General features: G+C 36.1%; 2 protein-coding genes across 7 annotated transcripts in view; one reads left to right on the top strand and one right to left on the bottom strand.

The window, feature by feature from the left end:
• ABI1 (abl interactor 1) overlaps positions 1-16,535 on the top strand; it is a 118,603-nt gene extending 102,068 nt beyond the window's left edge. Inside the window, exons 8-10 of one of the 4 annotated variants that reach the window (XM_080649057.1) lie at positions 3,878-3,964; positions 7,284-7,469; positions 14,216-16,535. In XM_080649057.1, the coding sequence (XP_080505183.1) occupies positions 3,878-3,964; positions 7,284-7,469; positions 14,216-14,391 (449 nt within the window). In that variant the 3' untranslated portion in view covers positions 14,392-16,535. The remainder of the gene's footprint in view (positions 1-3,877; positions 3,965-7,283; positions 7,470-14,215) is intronic. The other 3 variants (XM_080649056.1, XM_080649059.1, XM_080649058.1) reach the window with 3 other exon arrangements.
• Positions 16,349-18,977, bottom strand: part of PDSS1 (decaprenyl diphosphate synthase subunit 1) — a 51,875-nt gene continuing 49,246 nt past the window's right edge. For all 3 annotated transcript variants that reach the window (XM_080652603.1, XM_080652602.1, XM_080652604.1), the window contains one exon: positions 16,349-16,798. In XM_080652603.1, the coding sequence (XP_080508729.1) occupies positions 16,658-16,798 (141 nt within the window). In that variant the 3' untranslated portion in view covers positions 16,349-16,657. The remainder of the gene's footprint in view (positions 16,799-18,977) is intronic.

The raw sequence follows: 18,977 nt of genomic DNA, 5'->3' as shown, positions 1-18,977 counted from the left end.
ATTGCTGGCTATCACTTTTAAGCTTGTTAAACTATACTGAAATGAATTAAAAACCATTAAAAAAGTTAGTGATGTTTGCTTATTATGTCTCTGAATAATTATAACAGTGGGGAGGATTTTTAAAAAATTTCTTCTTCACCTTGAATTGCACATCTCAACACTAACTGCAATCAATGTTTAAAAGCTGATAAGATTAGGAAACAGTTTGGGCATATAATGTCAGGGAGTTTGAATTGCTTGTGGTGGTTATTAATTTCACTTTCCATATCAACATGCTTAATCCATAAAGGAAAAACAGATCTGAAATGAGCCTATTGTCCAGTATTTGTTATTGGTTTGAAGGGTGATCACTGGGACTAGACTGAAACACACTTTCCCCATATAGCTTTTGTAGCTACTTTCTAGAACTACATGTTTTATTGGTTGACTTAGAAAACACTGAGTAAAATTGGTAGTTACAGAATAGTCATGTGGGGGATGTGAAGCAGATAGGGGATATAGTCAATAATCCTATCTAATAAAGAGGGAATATGCTAATTGTCCATCACACCCTCACAAAGATGGCGGCGCCCATAGCCAATAAGAAGGGAATATGCTAATTGACTGCCACGCCTCAAAGATGGCGGCACCCACAGTCACAAGGTGGCGGTGCCCAGTCCCCACAGCCCCGCCACGGTGGCAGACGCGCAGCACGGCTGGGCCTGCCCTGCGCGCCTGCCTCCGGAGTCCCCCAGTATCCTCAGCCCCCCAGCCGCCCAGGGCCAGCCCGAGGCACAGGCAAGCCTCGGATGGCGGCTTCCCAGTCGATGGCCGAGGCGCAAGCAAGCCTCAGATGGCGCTGCCCAGCCGTCCAGGAACGGGCTGCCCAGCCACCCAGGACCGCCCGAGGCTCAGGTAACAAGGGCCGGCTGAGGCTTGTGCTGCCGGCAGTGGTGGCAGCAGAGATGTGATGGGGGCATCGCCTTCCCCTGGTAGCCTGGTCACCTCCTGCCCTTGAGGACTCCCGGACTGGGAGAGGGGGCAGGCCAGGCTGAGGGATCGGTGCATGAATTTTCATGCACCGGGCCTCTAGTATTGTAATAGCTATATATGGTGTCGGATGGGTACTAGATTTATTGGGGTGATCACTTCATAAGTTATGTAAATATCTAATCATGGTTATAAACCTAAAACTCATATAATATTGTATGTCAACTGTAATATAAGAATAAAAAAGTATTAAAATTAAAAAACACTGAATATTCCATGTTAACATAGGAAGTTGGTTTAAGTTCTTTTTATTTATAGTACATGTTCTGAACATGTTTTTTAAAAAAACATTATTGATTTCAGAGAGGAAGGAGAGGGAGTGAGAGATAGAAACCTCAATGATGAGAGAGAATCATTGATCGGCTGCCTCCTGCACACCCCCTACTGGGGATCGAGCCTGCAACCCAGGCATGTGCCCCTGACCGGAATCGAACCGGGGACCCTTCAGTCCACAGGCAACGCTCTATCCATAGAGCCAAACCAGCTATGGCCTGAATATGTATTTTAAAGCAGAGCTGGGGAAAGTTACATTATTGGGATTTTTTTGTTTGTTTAAATTTTAAAGATTAATTGTATTATAGCAAAAAAAAAAATCTCATATGAATTGAATACCACTTTAGCAAAAATGTCAGAATTCATAGATAACCCTAAAATGTATAGTTTTTTTTTTTTTCTAGACTAACATTTTCATCTAAACGACTAAAAAACTTTATCAATTAGAATTTTACCTCATATTTTCCCTGGTCTCCTTTGGTAGTGAAAGGTACCTAGCGTCTGAATATTCTACACATTATCTGATTGTTAACCTCACTAGTTTTATAAACTTTTTTCATTTTACACTGCACTTTTTGATCCTATCTTTATGTTTATTTTTTTCTTTTCCATAGTTAGACATTTAAATTTACTCTGCAAATAGTGTTTTTGGTGACTTCACATAATACACGTTAGTGTAGTTTTATTTAACAGTAATGGGGTAGGTTGTTTATTTGCAGACAAGACATTTTTATTGCTGAATGTCTATCTTTTGGATATTGTAAAGTAAGTTTAGCTTGAGATTTTAAAGGTATTATTATGTGTTGTCAAATTAATCATCCTTCAGTCTGAATTACTGTTGGTGTTGTAATAGTAGATGTAAATGTTTTTAGTGTTTTGATGTGCATATTTCCTCTTCTTTCTAAATGTGATGGTAATTATTAGTATCTTCACAGCAAAGCTTTTCTTTTTCTTTACATACTAACCAGCATGGCTAGTTACTAAGGGTTGTTTTTAGAAAAAAATAAAACACCTAAAAAACATGTGGGAGTTTTTAAAAATAAAAAACTGTAACATTTTATTCATTGAAGAGCCTTCTATATACAAAGTATCAGAAGGAACAAGGAACAACTGTCAGTGAATTAAATGCTATTTTTAGCCACACAATGAATGTTAATTGCTTTAAATTATTGCTTCTTTAAACACTGAACCTCTCAAATTTTTACACTTACCAACTAAATTTTTAACTTGGATTAATTGAAGTAACCTTTTGATTACGTGATCTTTGGGAAGCAATAAATTGCTTTTCTCTGTCAATTTATTGTCACTTATTGTGACTACCAGTAAACTGAATTTTATTACCCATTCCTATTGACTTTTTTGAGCAATATTTGGCAATTACTGTCTTGTTATGAGACAAAATGGTAAATATATGTATGTATATTTCCTTTCATTTTTTTATTTCCTTTTAGTTTGCTAATAATTTTTACGTTTGCTGCCCACATGAACATTTAGTATTTATTTCTTGTAAATTATGTCCTCTCCTGAAAGAAGTTGGAAATTTTTCCAGCTACTAATGATTTGTTAGAAATTACTTAAGTGCAAATAATTGCCTATTTTAAAGTACTGTTAGACCAGGTTTTCTTTATCAGAACAGTGATAAAAAGAAAGAAGGTCACTTTTGAGAGATACCTTATTCTTTAAAACTCAGCAAACAATTAGCATGGGATATAGTAAATTTAGGAGTGATGTCTTTAAAAATGTCAACTTAAAGGGTAATAATAACCTTGTTTTACAAACAAGGGTTTTTCCTGGAGAGCTACATGTAAATTTATATATAAAATAAGAATTCTTTAAAGGAAAACTGTGATTGATATAGTTACTTATAGGAATAAATAGCTGTTTCATAACACATTTGGGTTCTAATTAACATTACCCTAAAGCTAGAACAGCCTGTAGGTTATAGAAATGTGGCAAAAATATAGTATCCTAGAAACTGCTATCAGTATTGCACTGTTAACTGTTTTTTTGTTGTTGTTTTTTTAGTTTTTTTAAAAAAACATATTTTTATTGATTTCAGAGAGGAAGGGAGAGGGAGAAACAATGATGAGAATCATTGAATGGCTGCCTCCTGCACGCCCCCTACTGGGGATGGAGCCGGCAACCCAAGGCATATGCCCTCAACTGGAATCGAACCCGGGACCCTTCAGTCCCCAGGCTGATGCTCTATCCACTGAGAAAAACTGGCTAGGGCTAAAGTCTTTTCTTAGAATTTGAAGTTTTCATTGCATGAAAGTGAATGTGAGGGTAAATTTAAATCTCTCCCAAACAATATAATTAGGATTAAGTTAGAAGTATTTTTTTTTTTCAATAAAATTAACCGGTTGGCTAAACACAACCCAGCTTTAGATTTTCTCGTTTGTAATGAACTTGAAGGTTCTGCAGGTTTTTGTTTTGTTTTTGTTTTGTTTTGTTTCATTTGCAAACTGTTCTTTGCATACTTATGTTTGTGGTCCTTGTAACTGACTTCTGCTTTTTGTTTCCTTTTCTTTCCTTTACCTGTTTTACTTCCCCCATACTGTGTTGTTGCTATCAGTTTCTATTGCTCCACCCCCTCCCCCTATGCCTCAGTTGACTCCACAGATACCTCTCACAGGCTTCGTGGCCAGGGTGCAGGAAAACAGTAAGTTTCGAAAAACTGAGCTATCAAAGGGTAGAGGCTGTCTCCTTATAGCATGCATGGCTGATGAGTCACCATTTTCCTTACTTTTACTGAGAAGCTAATCTTATCTTGAAAATAGGTGCAGCTATGTTATTGAAACTGAAGAGCACGATCTTTAGTTTTTTCTCTTGTGTGCATGATTACTGACCTATATAAATTTCAAAACTGCAATTTTCTTATGTATTTATATGATCTAAAACATGAAATCTGATCTTTGCAGATTCTTAAGGAAAGTATAATCAAACACAAAGGAAACTACTAGGTTCCAATAATTATTAGAGGAATTAGTTAGAAAGAAAACATTTGGTGTTCATATTCATCTGTAGATTGTTTTCTGAGATTTTGTTTATTACATAATTGGGACAGGTTTGTTGGTTTTTTCTTTAGTTACAAATGTTTTTGGAGAAGCCTTTGTAGCCTTCCTTAGATTTTGATACATGAGTAATTTTTAATCTATCTAAAGATTCATTGTTAGGATAAGAATGAATATGCAAGAATAAGTAAATTACATTCACAATATGTATTCATCTTAGTGATTGTCATTATAGAGCCCTCTTCATGTTTTGGCTAGCTACATGCAGCCCATGAAGATTACTTATAAATATGCAAATCTGTCATCTTTTTTAGGGCTTCTCTGAAGGAAGGCCAGGGAGTTTTGGGAATTCTTTTAAATATGTGGATTTAATTAGGATACATAGTTTATATTGCTGTCTGATTACTTTAAGGTTTTGGAAGATGTATAAGCATAGTCACACCATCATTGTCAATGTTACTTGACAAAATGAAGAATACCACTATCACAAATTTTATTAGGCCAAATAGCTATTCAGATTAAGATGGTAAGGTGGTCAAGTAGTAATTTACTTTATTTGGGACCATCACCATCCAAATAAATCTCAGAATAGTGTGAACATATGTGTAACCCATTTGATCAACCAGTCTTCCAAGAGAATAATACATTGTGGCAAATTCCATTGTTCAGCTTGTGCTGACCCTTTTGTGTTATTTCCTTCATTCCTCCAGTCAAATATTTGTGGATTTAGTGTTATGTGTTAGTCTTTGGGAATAATACAAATAGTTTAAGACAGAGTCCCTACCTGTAAGAAATGTATGATTTAATGGACATTTTATAAAACATTGTAGTTTCAAAATATTGAAATTTCTGAGTGCAAATCAACTTTGAAATCTGTGTTTAAATATATATAAATAAGTGAATCTTATTTTTAATAATAAGTGAATAAGAGTAAATTGCTGGTCTTTAATGCTGTAAGAGTTTAAAAATGAAGCCAGTTAAACTTTTTGAATTGCCTTACAGCCAAGAATTTTTAGGAACTATTTAAAAATAACCACAATGAACTTACATTTAGTGTGACCAAAGCTCTTTGGTAACTTTAAATAGAAATTCAGAATTAATGTACATTATTCTAGGTATGCCTGGCCTTTGCTAAAGAGGCGCATGGTACTAGTTTAGTTCATTCACCAAACAGATGAACTTGAGTCAGTCATTGTCCTAGTGCTGCAGAATGCCCAACTTTATTTGCCATCTGTTTTCTTTGAAAGCATGCTAGGAAGATTGGTGAGAAACTGTATCACCAGTATCTTAAATTTATTTATTTGCTTGTTTGTTTATTTAAATTCAGTCCTCACCTGAGGATATTTTTTCCATTGATCTTAAGAGAGAAAGTGGAATGGAAGAGGGAGAAGAGGGGAGAGAGAAAGGAAACATCTGTGTAAGAGAGACACATTGATTGGTTGCCTTCCACAATAGTAATAGAAAGCTTTAAGGGCTATTTGTGGGCAAAAATAAAATAGACCCAAGCATTCAGTGGAAAAATAAGTTATAAACATAACAGAATGAGCATTATCACACAAGGCTTATTTTCTAATAGCCGTTTTCATTCCTCAACAGGATAAAATAGAAATTCACAGCATTGAAGTGGAAATAGGGCTATTTAATCTGCAAATGTTTTAAATCTTGATCCCTTGGTTATATTCTCAGCAAATTATTCCAAATAGGGTGGAATAAACTTTAAAACCTGTATTACAGATAGATTATGACTCCTTTTTTTGATCATATAAAAATAGCCTTAGAAATTGGTATTTAAGTTAGTGTATTGGTATTCTGAAATTCTTCCCTGCAGATATTATATAATTCCTGTGTTAATTTTTATCAAAACATTTTCATATGTCTTTAACTTTTAAAGAAATGTGTGGATAAGAAATTTAAATTAAGAGTTAGTTGTGTTCCAGTTTTGAATTCCTTAATGTTGGGAGAATTTGTTACTTGGTGTCATAATAGTTCAGTGAATACAGTTCTAGCCTCTACATTTTACCATTTACACTTTTAATTATTTAAATTACACACACATACCACAACCATCTAGAATTGGAGGTGTGAGTTGATTTTATTGTTTTGCATGATATGTTACTTTCTGTGTATTTGTTTGTTTTAATTACCTTATTACCACAAAACTTTACTTTTAAAATCTTTGTTGTGGATGTACTCTTAGAATAGATCATTAGGATCTTGACCTTCCCTCATCTATGCTTATATTTTACTAGCAATAAGGCAAAAATCTTAGCTTGCTTTCTACATTTAAAAAGTTGATTATGAGTACAAACATTTTAAAAAATACTCTTAAGACATTTTCTACTAGTTGGGAATTATTTAATTTTTAATTTAATTTTTTCTTGTTAAAATTTACATGAAATAATAGAAAACCTATACACAGAAGCAGACCTAATACCACCGACTTTTCTTTCTCCCTTAAAACAAACAAAATAAATATCTACTCACTGGAAACTTATTTCTGGGCAACTAAAGATATTTAAGCTAAAATCAGGGACATGAATATTCACAATGAATAGCTATCAAACCATTAATGTAATGTTATTCATAATGTTCACTGTAGTCCAAATGACAGAAGTGACATAAGGCTTATTTAAGGAGTTAAATTAAAGAGTGACAGTTGTTTTGACCTGAGCCTTGGAATAAGGAAACTTCTTTACTCCTATAATCTTTTATAAAGAGATAGTCTCCTAACCTGCATCCATTAATTTGTAGTACTTCCTAATACCTTTATTTTTAGCTCATTTTATTATAGCAAAATTATTCTTGAATAGTGGAAGCTTTAACACACCAAGCTTTTATTTCTAATCTTGCATGTTTTATTATAGTGCATGCTTTATATGAGTTAGAGCTTTCTTAAATTCTTTTAATTTATGAATTTCCATTTAGTCTCGTTTTTTATTCAAATTAATTATCTGAATTTTTTTCTAGTTGCTGATAGTCCAACTCCTCCACCACCACCTCCACCAGATGACATTCCCATGTTTGATGACTCTCCACCTCCGCCACCACCACCTCCAGTGGATTATGAAGATGAGGAGGCTGCAGTAGTTCAGTATAATGACCCATATGCAGATGGGGATCCTGCTTGGGCCCCTAAGAATTATATTGAGAAAGGTAAGGTACAATCATCTATTAGAGTAAAAAAAATAATCTAATTATATAATTTAGAGCTGTGAAGAACATTTAATCCAGTGTTTCACAACCTTTTGAATAACTTTACCAATCAAGATGATATAGTTAAACCTTACTTCCTATTCATTTCCAATTTGAAGAGAGGATTCTTTATATTTTAAATTAAAAGTATGTTATGTTAGCTGTACTTTTTCAAATGACATAATGCTTCTAGCTGGAGATTAACTTGTCTGTCTGCATTTTATAGATGAAGCAACTAAGTCACACACAAAAAAAGCAGTGAAATGATTTACGAGTACTAGTCATATAATTAGTAAAAATTTAAAACCAAATTTCTAAGTACTTACCATAAAAATAGGAATCTTTTATATCTAAATACTTTAAAATCTATTGGGATTATTATGAGAACAAGCTTTCAATTAAGTTTCATTAGTTGAGCTTATAAAAGAGAAGATAATCACTAGAATTTTATATCATGAAATTATGTATAACTCCAATGTCCAAATTTACCTGACAGTCACCTTAATTATCTTTTAAGAAACTGTGTAGGAAAGAAAAAGTCCTGTTTTTAGAGAGTTTGCTTTTTTTATCCAATTATGTATTATTTAAAAATCTGTATTTGTATAGAGTTCTGAAAAATACTTGTAATTTAGTTGATCACATTTGATTACATTTGAAATGTATTCCCTTCCATTGCCTGTATTGGATTAACTGATCTTAAGCAAGTAGATGTAGCTCTTGACACCTGTTCCATTCTCCCCTGCCCAAGTTTTAAATACATAGCTAAAAGTAAATTTCCTATTTTCCTTTTTTATGTTTTTTAAGAGTAAATATTCTGCATATAGTTCAGGAAGTCTTGAAAATTCTACATTCCATTAAGATTTTTATGTACCTTCAAGTAGAAATAAGTTGTGGTTCTTATGAGGGTGATAAACTTGAATAGTCTTGAATTGTCTTTTTACTCATATTTCTGGGCTGGAAAGCAAATTTAACTTTTAAGTACCTATGAAATTGGAACTATTATATTTGAAGAAGTTTAATAATTTGGAATGATAGAACAGTGAATAACCTAATTTGGAATGATAGAACAGTGATTAAAAAAAATATCTTCACGGCCCTAACCGGTTTGGCTCAGTGGATAGAGCGTCGGCCTGTGGACTGAAGGGTCCCAGGTTCGATTCCGGTCAAGGGCATGTACCTTGGTTGGGGGCGCATCCCCAGTAGGGGGTGTGCAGGAGGCAGCTGATCGATGATTCTCTCTCATCGATGTTTCTAACTCTCTATCCCTCTCCCTTCCTCTCTGTAAAAAAACAATAAAATATATATAGATAGATATTTTTTAAATATCTTCACAAGTTGTAATGATGCGTCTTAAATCAAGGTTATTTACATATTTTTTGTAAAAGACCAAATAAACATTTTTAACTTATTTATTTAATTTTTAAATATATTTTTATTGATTTCAGAGAGAAAAGGAGAGGGAGAGAGACATAGAAACATGAACAGTGAGAGAGAATCATTGATTGGATGCTTTCTGCATGCCTCCTAATGGGAATCAAGCCCGCAACTCTGGGCATGTGCCCTTGACTGGAATTGAACCAGGGACCCTTGAGTTCACAGGCTGACGCTCTATCCACTGAGCCAAACCAGCTAGGGCAATATTTTTCTGTTTTAAATCTTTATTGTTCAGATTATTACAGATGTTCCTCTTTCCCTCCCCCCATAGCTCCCCTCTACCCAGTTCCCACCCCACCCCAGGCCTCTCCCCCGCAATGGACCTTGTCCATAGGTGTAAGCTCTTTATCCAATCTCTTCCCACACCCCCGACAACCTATTCCCCCCAAGAATTGTCAGTCTGCTCCCTTTCCATGCCCCTGATTCTATTACATTCACCAGTTCTGTTCACCAGGTTTTTTATTCATTTGATTTTTAGGTTCACTTGTTGATAGATATGTATTTGTTGTCACTTTCTTGTTCATAATTTTTTATCTTTACCTTTTCTTCTTCTTCCTTTTCTTAGAGAATACCCTTCAGCATTTCATATAATCCTGGTTTGGTGGTGATGAACTCCTTTAGCTTTTTCTTGTCTGTGAAGCTCTTTATCTGACCTTCAACTCTGAATGATAGCTTTGCTGGGTAGAGTAATCTTGGTTGTAGGTTCTTGCTGTTCATCTCTTTGTATATTTCTTTTTTTTTTAAAAAATATATTTTATTGATTTTTTACAGAGAGGAAGGGAGAGGGATAGAGAGCTAGAAACATCGATGAGAGAGAAACATCGATCAGCTGCCTCCTGCACACCTCCCAATGGGGATGTGCCCGCAACCAAGGTACATGCCCTTGACCGGAATCGAACCCGGGACCCTTCAGTCCGCAAGCCGACGCTCTATCCATTGAGCCAAACCGGTTTCGGCTCTTTGTATATTTCTTGCCACTCCCTTCTGGCCTGCATAGTTTCTGTTGAGAAGTCACCTTACAGTCGTATGGGTACTCTCTTGTAGGTGTAACTGTTTTTCTCTTGCTGCTTTTAATATTCTCTCTTTGTCTTTTGCCCTTGGCATTTTAATTATGATGTGTCTTGGTGTGGTCCTCTTTGGATTCCTCTTGTTTGGGGTTCTCTGCGCTTCCTGGACTTGTAAGTCTATTTCTTTCACCAGGTAGGGGAAGTTTTCTGTCATTATTTCTTCAAATAGGTTTTCAATATCTCGCCTCTCTCTCTCCTTCTGGCACCCCATAATTCAGATGTTTGTACGCTTGAAGTTGTCCCAGAGGCTCCTTACACTATTTTCATATTTTTGGATTTCTTTTTTTCTTTTTACTCTTCCAGTTGGGTGTTTTTGTTTCCTCATATTTCAAATCTTTGACTTGATTCTTGGGATCCTCTAGTCTACTGTTGAATCCTGTATGTCATTCTTTATTTTAGTCAGTGTATACTTAATTTCTGACTGGTCCTTTTCAATTTTTTTGGCATTCTCACTAAGATCCTTGAAGGTCTCACTAAGTTCCTCAGAGATTTCTAGAAGATTCTTGAGTAACCTGGTAACTGTGGTTTTGAACTCTAGATCCAGTATTTTGCTTTTATCCATTTTTTTCATTTGTCACATATTTCTTTGTCTCCGCATTTTGGCTGCTTCCCTGTGTTTGTTTCTATGTACTGGGTAGCTGCTGAGTCTCCTTGAGTTGATAGAGTGGCATTGTGTGATAGGTGTCCTATAGGGCCCAGTGGCTCAGCCTCCCCAGTCAACTGAGGTGGACGCTCTTGGTGCACCCCTTTGTGGGCTGTTTGCACAGTCTTGTTGTAGTTAAGCCTGATTGCTGTTGGTTTCACTGGGAGGAATTGACCTCCATGCCAATTGGCTGTGATGACCAGCTGTGTCTACACTGGAAGATCTGTTGTGCAGGAGACACCCTTATGGGGCAGGACTTGCTTCAGTGGGGCTTTGGTGCTCACTGAGTCTGCCCCTTGAGTGTGTCTCTTATGGATATGAAGAGTTGTAATGTGTATGGTCTCACTCTGACCACTGGTACACTGGCTCTTGGATCTCCAAGGAGGTGCAAAGTCAGCCATTGCCTGGGGCTGCCCAGCAGGAGCTACAGAGAGATCTGCAGATTCCTCCTCTTTGTATCGGGTTTGGAAGTGCCCAGATGAGGCCCAGCTGTGTAGCAAGGCTGCTGCTGCCGGATTTATTGCTTTGGGGCTACCTGACCCAGCTGCTGCCTGTTTGACAGGTTTTAGGCTGAGAAATATGCAAAAGCCGCTGTGCACAGTTTCGGTGGGATTGTAAATGGGTGGGGTGGGGTGGGGTCTTAGGGAATCACCAGGGCAGAGCAAACAGCAATGGCTGCCAGTTAGCCCTGCACCAGAGAGGTACCAGCGCAGGAACAATGACCGCTGCAAGCACCTCTGTCTGAAAGAAAACTGCCCTCATGTTCCTGTCCTGATGCCAGACAGTCCAGTTTCTCCCCGTATGTGTCTGGGTCCTCCAGAGTCTGCCCTGGAACTGGAGTTCAGAGCAAGCGGAAGCTTATATTTCCCTCCCGATTAAAAAAGCAACACACCTGTGTTGCCAGCCTGGTCCACGCCTCTGCACTCCTGCCAGTCTCAATGTGCCTTCTTCTTCACCTCTCTAGTTGTAGAACTTCCACTCATCCAGCTTTCCCGCGGTTCTGGATGATAGTTGTTCTGTCTTTTAGTTGTAATTTTGATGTGGTTGTGAGAGGCAGCAAGTGTTTACCTATCTAGGGCAATATTTTTAACTTTTTTAAAAAATTGAGGTTAAATTGACATAACATATTAGTTTCAGGAATACAATGTAATGATTCATTATTTGTATATATTGCAAAATGAAATATTTAAATCTTTGTTAGCCACATATTTTTAAATCTTTGTTAGCCACATACTCTCATTGCACAAGAGAGGGGATGTGGCTGTGTTCCAATAAAACTTTATTTACAACAAAGGCAGTGATTTGAATTTGGCCATGGCCATTGTTTGTTGACCCCTATTCTAAATAAGATGTTGATACTTAGTAGGATTATACATCTATGTATTAGGATCCTGGAGAGTAGAATGGACATGGAATTGTTAAAGGTTAAAAATACTCAGCAGCAAGAATTATGAGAGAATATGTGCACGGTGGGGTGTAGGGAAGCACAGGACTTCGTTGGAAACTCTGTAAGGATGATTCTCCAAAAGGTTGGAGGCCTGTAGGGCATTCTTACCTGCCTTGACTTTTCCAAACAAGTCTGAGCTCCCTGGCGTTTTACTGGAATCATTACGTTTAGACTTCAAAACGTCCTTGTTTAAAAGGCACTGCAGATGCATGTATTTTCTCAAGGATACTTACCCTGCTGATAGTATCTAGAGGTTAATTTTAGTTCAAGCTGTTGCTACAATAAAAGCCTAAGGAAGCAGGCGAACGGGGCTGTCTGGTTCCTTTAGCCACGCAATCACTTAGCCCTCTCTTTCACAGAAACTTGTGTCTTTGTAATCATTCATCCATTGCTCAGGGTCTTCTAGTCAGTCCCGGCAGTGGGGGAGGGTAGGTTGAGTGCAACTAGGTTGCATTTAAAAAGAGGACTTGGAAAATTGAAACATTTATTAATTGATCTCAGTACTTTTACCAACTCCTTGTATAAGTGGACCTAAGAGCAAGAGGAAACACTTTTTTAAAACTTTATATTTTTATCGATTTCAGAGAGGAAGATAGAATTCAGTGATGAGAGAGAATCATTGATCGGCTGCCTCCTGCATGCCCCACACTGGGCATGAAGCCCGCAACCTGGACACGTGTCCTGACCAGAAATTGAACTGTAATCTCCAGGTTCATGGGTTGATGCTCAGCCACTAAGGCTGGGCGAGAGGAAACATTTTTATTCTGCCAAATGACTTTGAGGATGACGGGCCTTTGTCATGATTAGTTTAAAAGTCTATAGCATTCAAAATTTAATTTATTATGACTCTGAATACAAAGAAATTAATGTTATCAAAGGTAAACCATAAATAATAAATATTAATGGACTAATTAATAGTTTACTTTTAAATTATTACATTATTTTCTTTACTATAGCTAGCAGTCACTGAATTCCTTTGGGGGGCTTTTTAGACAAAAATAATACCAGGATAATAATATTATTTATTCTTTATGTTTGGGGGTTTTTAAAGACAACTTTATATGTCAGTGAGCTTGTAATCACAATACTATGATTCTGCTGCAGGATTAAAATAGACTTGTTGAGTTTACTTAATACAGTGTTTTGTAAAGGGGAGAGCAGATTGCCTATTTTAATTTAGCAAATGATATCGATTAGTACTTCAAGTCTCTTATTGTAATTCCCTAATTCAGGATAACTGTGGGGACTAACCATCTTTTTTGGTGGAAAAGTAAGTTACAGAACATCTTAAATGTCTTAAGAACTCTGTATTTTAAGAAAAACTACACGAGGGAAATCCATGAAAAAAATTCATTTCACATTTACTAGAAAAGTACATAAAACTTCAGCATCATTATGCTATGAAGGCAGAATGAAGGAATAATTAAACTTATGAACCAGTAGTTTAGAAAACTAGAATAATTTTTATCCTTTTTTTTTTCTATGACACTGTGCAAAGAAAGTGAATATTTTGAACTTAAAATAATCACAGATACTACAGAATTGCAAATAGTTCTGTCTTAATTAATGCATCTTTACTCAGTTATTTCCCCTTAAAAAATCCTGTTGATCTTTAAAGTGCTGTATAAAAATATTCTAAATATAGCCCCATAAATTATATGAATATTTTCCTTGGATGGGTAGGATGAGATTTATCTCCAGGTATGTGTATTTTCAAATTAGATAGCTGGTTTAATGACTGGTTATACAGCTTTGCTGCCCAGTCGTTATTTTGAAAAATTGTTTTGCATACTGTTGGCACTTAGTAGATATTTGAACAAATGAACTGAAATATCTAATAAACCCTTAAAATTCAAAGATCTTCCCTAAATAGATTGGTAGAAACTATTGTTTTGTCTAGTCTAATCAAATAGTCAGTTTGGCCCTAAGATCAAGTTACTGATTTAGATACATGGTTAGCCGCTGGTCTACCTATATTTATAGATGTAAGAGTTAAGAATATTCATAAAAAGAGTTGGTTTTGCTATACTATAGATTTAATTAGCATTACATTTTAAAATTCACATTATGTTGGATTTAGTGCACTCACTGGTTATTTCAACTCTTTTTTCCATAGTTGTGGCAATATATGATTATACAAAAGACAAGGATGATGAGCTGTCATTTATGGAGGGTGCAATCATTTATGTAATAAAGAAGAATGATGACGGCTGGTATGAAGGAGTCTGCAATCGAGTGACTGGTCTGTTCCCTGGGAACTATGTTGAATCAATCATGCACTATACTGATTAAAATATTTTGCTTTTAAAGTAGGTTCTTATTATTCAGTCATACTGTGGGACTGTTAATGGTTAACAAAATTGTCTTAAAATGTGCCCATATTTTCAGGACATGCTGTTTTATTGGTATAATTGAACGTCTACCTTGTAAGCATAAATCTTTGAGACAGTTTGTGTATTGCTAAACAGCAATTTATACAAGAGGCTGTCCATAACTGTTTATGCTTATATACTTTTACTTACACAATGTTAACTTTATGACCAGCTTAAATATTCTGGGGGTCTGGGGTATAATATTTAACAAATCATGATTCAGATTGTACCATTAATGTTTGCAGCATGGTTACTAATGCTATGTCAGACTAATATTAAAATCAGAAACTTAAATGCTGGTGCTGGTCATACCTTTTGTTTAGACTCTCTCAATCTTGAACTATAACTATTTGTTTAAAGCATGCATACAAATTAATTATTGAAATATACTTCTTAAAAATCCAAGATGCTTCCAATTTGTGTGATGTTTTCTTGGAGTACTCATACTTAGATCTCTTGAAATGATTCGAGTCTCTAAGGTTTCCATGTGAAACAAAACAAACAAAAAAGGGTTATCTGTAATGTTGTTATTTTTAACTAAGTTTTTTAAATGAGTGAATTTGCATTATAAATTTTTTCCACTCACAAATACATAAGTGAACCAAAGGTTTCTGTCCTTTCCTTCACTGATTTGTTTTTTAAAAAAAAAATAAATAAAAGATACTGATTTATTGCAGAATTATTGTTCTATTTTCTCAGCATATGAACTTCAGCCTTATCTCAACCTGTCCCAATATCAAATGTGACTGATTTTTGAAGATTTAAAATCTGAAAGTTATTTACAAGTCAATCTACTTAGTTGCTTTTCTAAAGTAATTTTTATTCAGAGCTAAGAAAATGTGCAAAAGTATTCACTTCTGTGGGTAAAATTCTTAAGGATTGCTGTTTTTAGTCCTCCAGTTTTCCAGTGGACTGTTGTTCAATGAAAAGAAATTATAAGTATCTTTTACATACTGTTTTGCAGAGGTGGATGCAATTGGTTTTTGAATAGGCACTATTTAATTAATTAACTGGTACTAGCAACATAAAAAGATTTTTAAAGTAATTGGGGAAAAACTGGGTCATATATTAATCAGTAAATAGGGATATACCTGACCAACAGATTTGTTTTGTCTTTTTTACATAACTGAAATGCAACACATGAACTTTGTGTGTCTCCTCTTAATTTAAGGGAGGTTTGGAGGGATGTTTTATCTTTTGTACAATTCTGTATTGCCTAGACCAGTGGTCGGCAAACTGCCAACAGAGCCAAATATCAACAGTACAACATTGAAATTTCTTTTGAGAGCCAAATTTTTTTAACTTAAACTTCTTCTAACGCCACTTCTTCAAAATAGACTCGCCCAGGCCATGGTATTTGGTGGAAGAGCCACACTCAAGGGGCCAAAGAGCCGCATGTGGCTCGCGAGCCGCAGTTTGACGACCACTGGCCTAAGGTATTAAAATAGAGCGCTCAAATGTGGGTTTCTGTGTATTGAGGAATTGTCTGGATTTCAAATTGCAGTTTATGTACTGGGCATTACAGACTATAATAGCATAGTAAATGGTAAGACTAGTGCAAAACATTTATTTCTGAGAGTTAAAGACCATTGCTACCAAATCAATGTGACTGTTGCATATGCATTTTGCCTTGATAATTTTAAACATGATTTCAGTATCACTAGTGATCAGCTAGCTACATTTTTCATTTCATTTTTTCCCAAGTGGACTGTTCTCTTATTTTGTATATAACTCATCTAAATTTTATGTGCAGTCTTTTATAATAAACCATTCTCTTATATGAAATTTTGGATGCTGTTAAAATCTAATGTTGATTGAAATGTAGACTTCACAGTTCTCTGACATTTACTCCCATGGTGAAACAAGATAAACCATTTGAATTTTAACATTGATTATTTATTTGTTTAATGGCTTTACATGTGACTATTAACAGTGTAAACAATACCACATATAACCATCAAGATGCCTCGATTAGAATTTACAGGGCTAGAATAACAGTTTCAGATGATTTAATTATTTTAAAACTTTTCTGAAAAACTTTGCTAATAAAATAATTGCCCATCATTAAGGTTGAAATGACTTTTTAAAATGATTTTTGGTTATGTGCACATGAAGCAAAGTATATTCCACAAAATTCTTTAGGCACAGTCTGGTAAAATAGCTGCCAGAAATAACAGAAAGACTTGTCATTTATCTCTTGTGAGTACAGTTTCCGAGAGTTGTATGAGGGCATCTCTTTCTGGGGATGGTCGAAGTTTACTGATCTCTCTTACTGCTTCATGGCAGTACCGCTGGGCGAGGTAGGTTGTTTGCTGCACACCATCACTCTATGAAATACAGAAAGAAACAGAACAGATGTGTGTTACCTACTGGATCAGCTCTTAAGTTCATTATAATGAATTAAAAACTATTTTGAGATTAGATTAGTTAATAGCCAAACTATGTTTCTATGTTTGAACTCAGAGTTCTAGCTTCCCCTGCCTAATTCTTTTAGGCCCTTTTCTCTGATTAAAGCAAATTTTTACTCTATTAGTGTACAAAGTAAACTCATTAATATTGAGTAGCCATCTTTTTTTTTTTTTTCATTTTTAAATACTAGTGGCCCTGCGCATGAATCTGTGTGCCAGTAGCTCTCTGTGGGTCCTGGCCGCTCCGCGCCCACTGCCCAAAGGCCCTCCACGGCTGAGGTGGAACGCTTGCCTTGTCGCTATAGCGATGAAGCAAGCATTCCGCCAGGCTGCTCACATTGCCGTCTCTCAGCGGCACCCCCCGTCCTTCTCCCCTGGGACTGGGGACTCCGGCGGGGCTGAGAGGACTGGGCGCTGCCAGCTTTGTGACGGAGTGACAGTTAATTTGCATATTACCCTTGTATTAGATGGGCTATTTTGATTGTTGATATATTACTACAGTTATCTCCCAATCCCACCCCCTTCCTCCCAGCCCCTTAGTTATCTATTTTTAAGTACTAGAACTTTTTAAAGTTGTTATAAAAATTTGATTATACAGGGTGGGGCAAAAGTAGGTTTACAGTAGTGAGTACATGAAAGTTTATTATTTATTAATTTTTATATTATTTTCCATAAAAACTATAAAACTACACTTGCCCCCCACCTTGTATTGCTGCCTTTAGTTCTTCTGTTGATTACTTTTGTTGCCATCTTTATCTTGTCTGACTTTATCTTGTGTAGGTGAGGAAACCAGTGCTCCCATTCTTTGCATTATTTCAGAGATGAAGGGAGAGCAGAAACATCAGTGATGAGAGAGAATCACTGATCAGCTGCCTCCTGCACACCCCCCATTTGGGACTGAGCCCACAACTCAGGCATGTGCCCTGACCAGGAATCAAACCATGACCTCCTGGTTCATAGATCAACGCTCAACCAGTGAACCACACTGGCCAGACCCATTCTTTCCACTTTGAACTGTACCTTAACACTACATACACGCCAAAACCGGTTTGGCTCAGTGGATAGAGCGTTGGCCTGCGGACTGAAAGGTCCCAGGTTCGATTCCGGTCAAGGGCACGTAACTTGGTTGCGGGCACATCCCCAGTAGGAGGTGTGCAAGAGGCAGCTGATCGATGTTTCTCTCTCATCGATGTTTCAAACTCTCTATCCCTCTTCCTTCCTCTCTGTAAAAAATCAATAAAATATATTTAAAAACAAACAAACAAACAAACAAAAACACTACATACAGGTTTGCATTCTATTTTGTAACCATGTGTGTTTTTTTTCTAAAAGCTGAACACTTTACATTATCGAAAGCTTACATTTCTATAATATAAAAATGGGTACAGTATGATCAAGTCAGCAATCTTATTTCCTTCTCCATGGTTCCAAGTTCATGATGCCTCTATCATTGAGTAGAATATTCCTCACATGTTGAAAGGCCTCTGATTTTCTATACTCTACCAACTGACACAAAGTGACACATTTTAGTTGGCTGTGTCTTACTGTACTACAAGAACACACTTGTAAATGTAATTGCCTCCTTTTCTTCCTCTTTTTGGGAATGGAGCTCAAATTCCTAATATTTCTAACTCCTTAATCATTCTATTTGTTACATATATACTAGTATATATATATATGAGCTCTTGTATAATTGCCATTGCAGGATGACTTTTTATTAAACTCTTGGGTTCATTGTTTTAGTATTCACATCTTCCTCCTGGGGTTTTCACACTTTTGCTGAAATACATCCACAAATAACTTACCCAGAAAATGGGTATTTGAAGCCAGCTGTTTAGTCCTTAAGTGTGATAATGACTTGCATTCATAGTTATTGGACTAGATATAGAATTGTAGGTTTAAAATGTTTCATTACCATTTATTTGGAAGGCCGTTTTCACGGCCTGCTAATATTTGTTACAGGACTGTGCTGATGCTCTTAAGAGCTCTTCTCATTTTCTTCCCTTGCTCTTTTACATCTTGGGTGATTTTCTCAATTCCATGTTCCTACTTTTCTTAGGAGTTAGTTTCCAGTCATTTAAAATTTCTCAGAGCTCAT

Source organism: Plecotus auritus, assembly GCF_963455305.1.
Source record: "Plecotus auritus genome assembly, chromosome: 1".
Classification (NCBI taxonomy): domain Eukaryota; kingdom Metazoa; phylum Chordata; class Mammalia; order Chiroptera; family Vespertilionidae; genus Plecotus; species Plecotus auritus.
The sequence above is the reverse complement of the archived record's forward strand: the minus strand, read 5'-3'. Positions and strand labels throughout refer to the sequence as shown.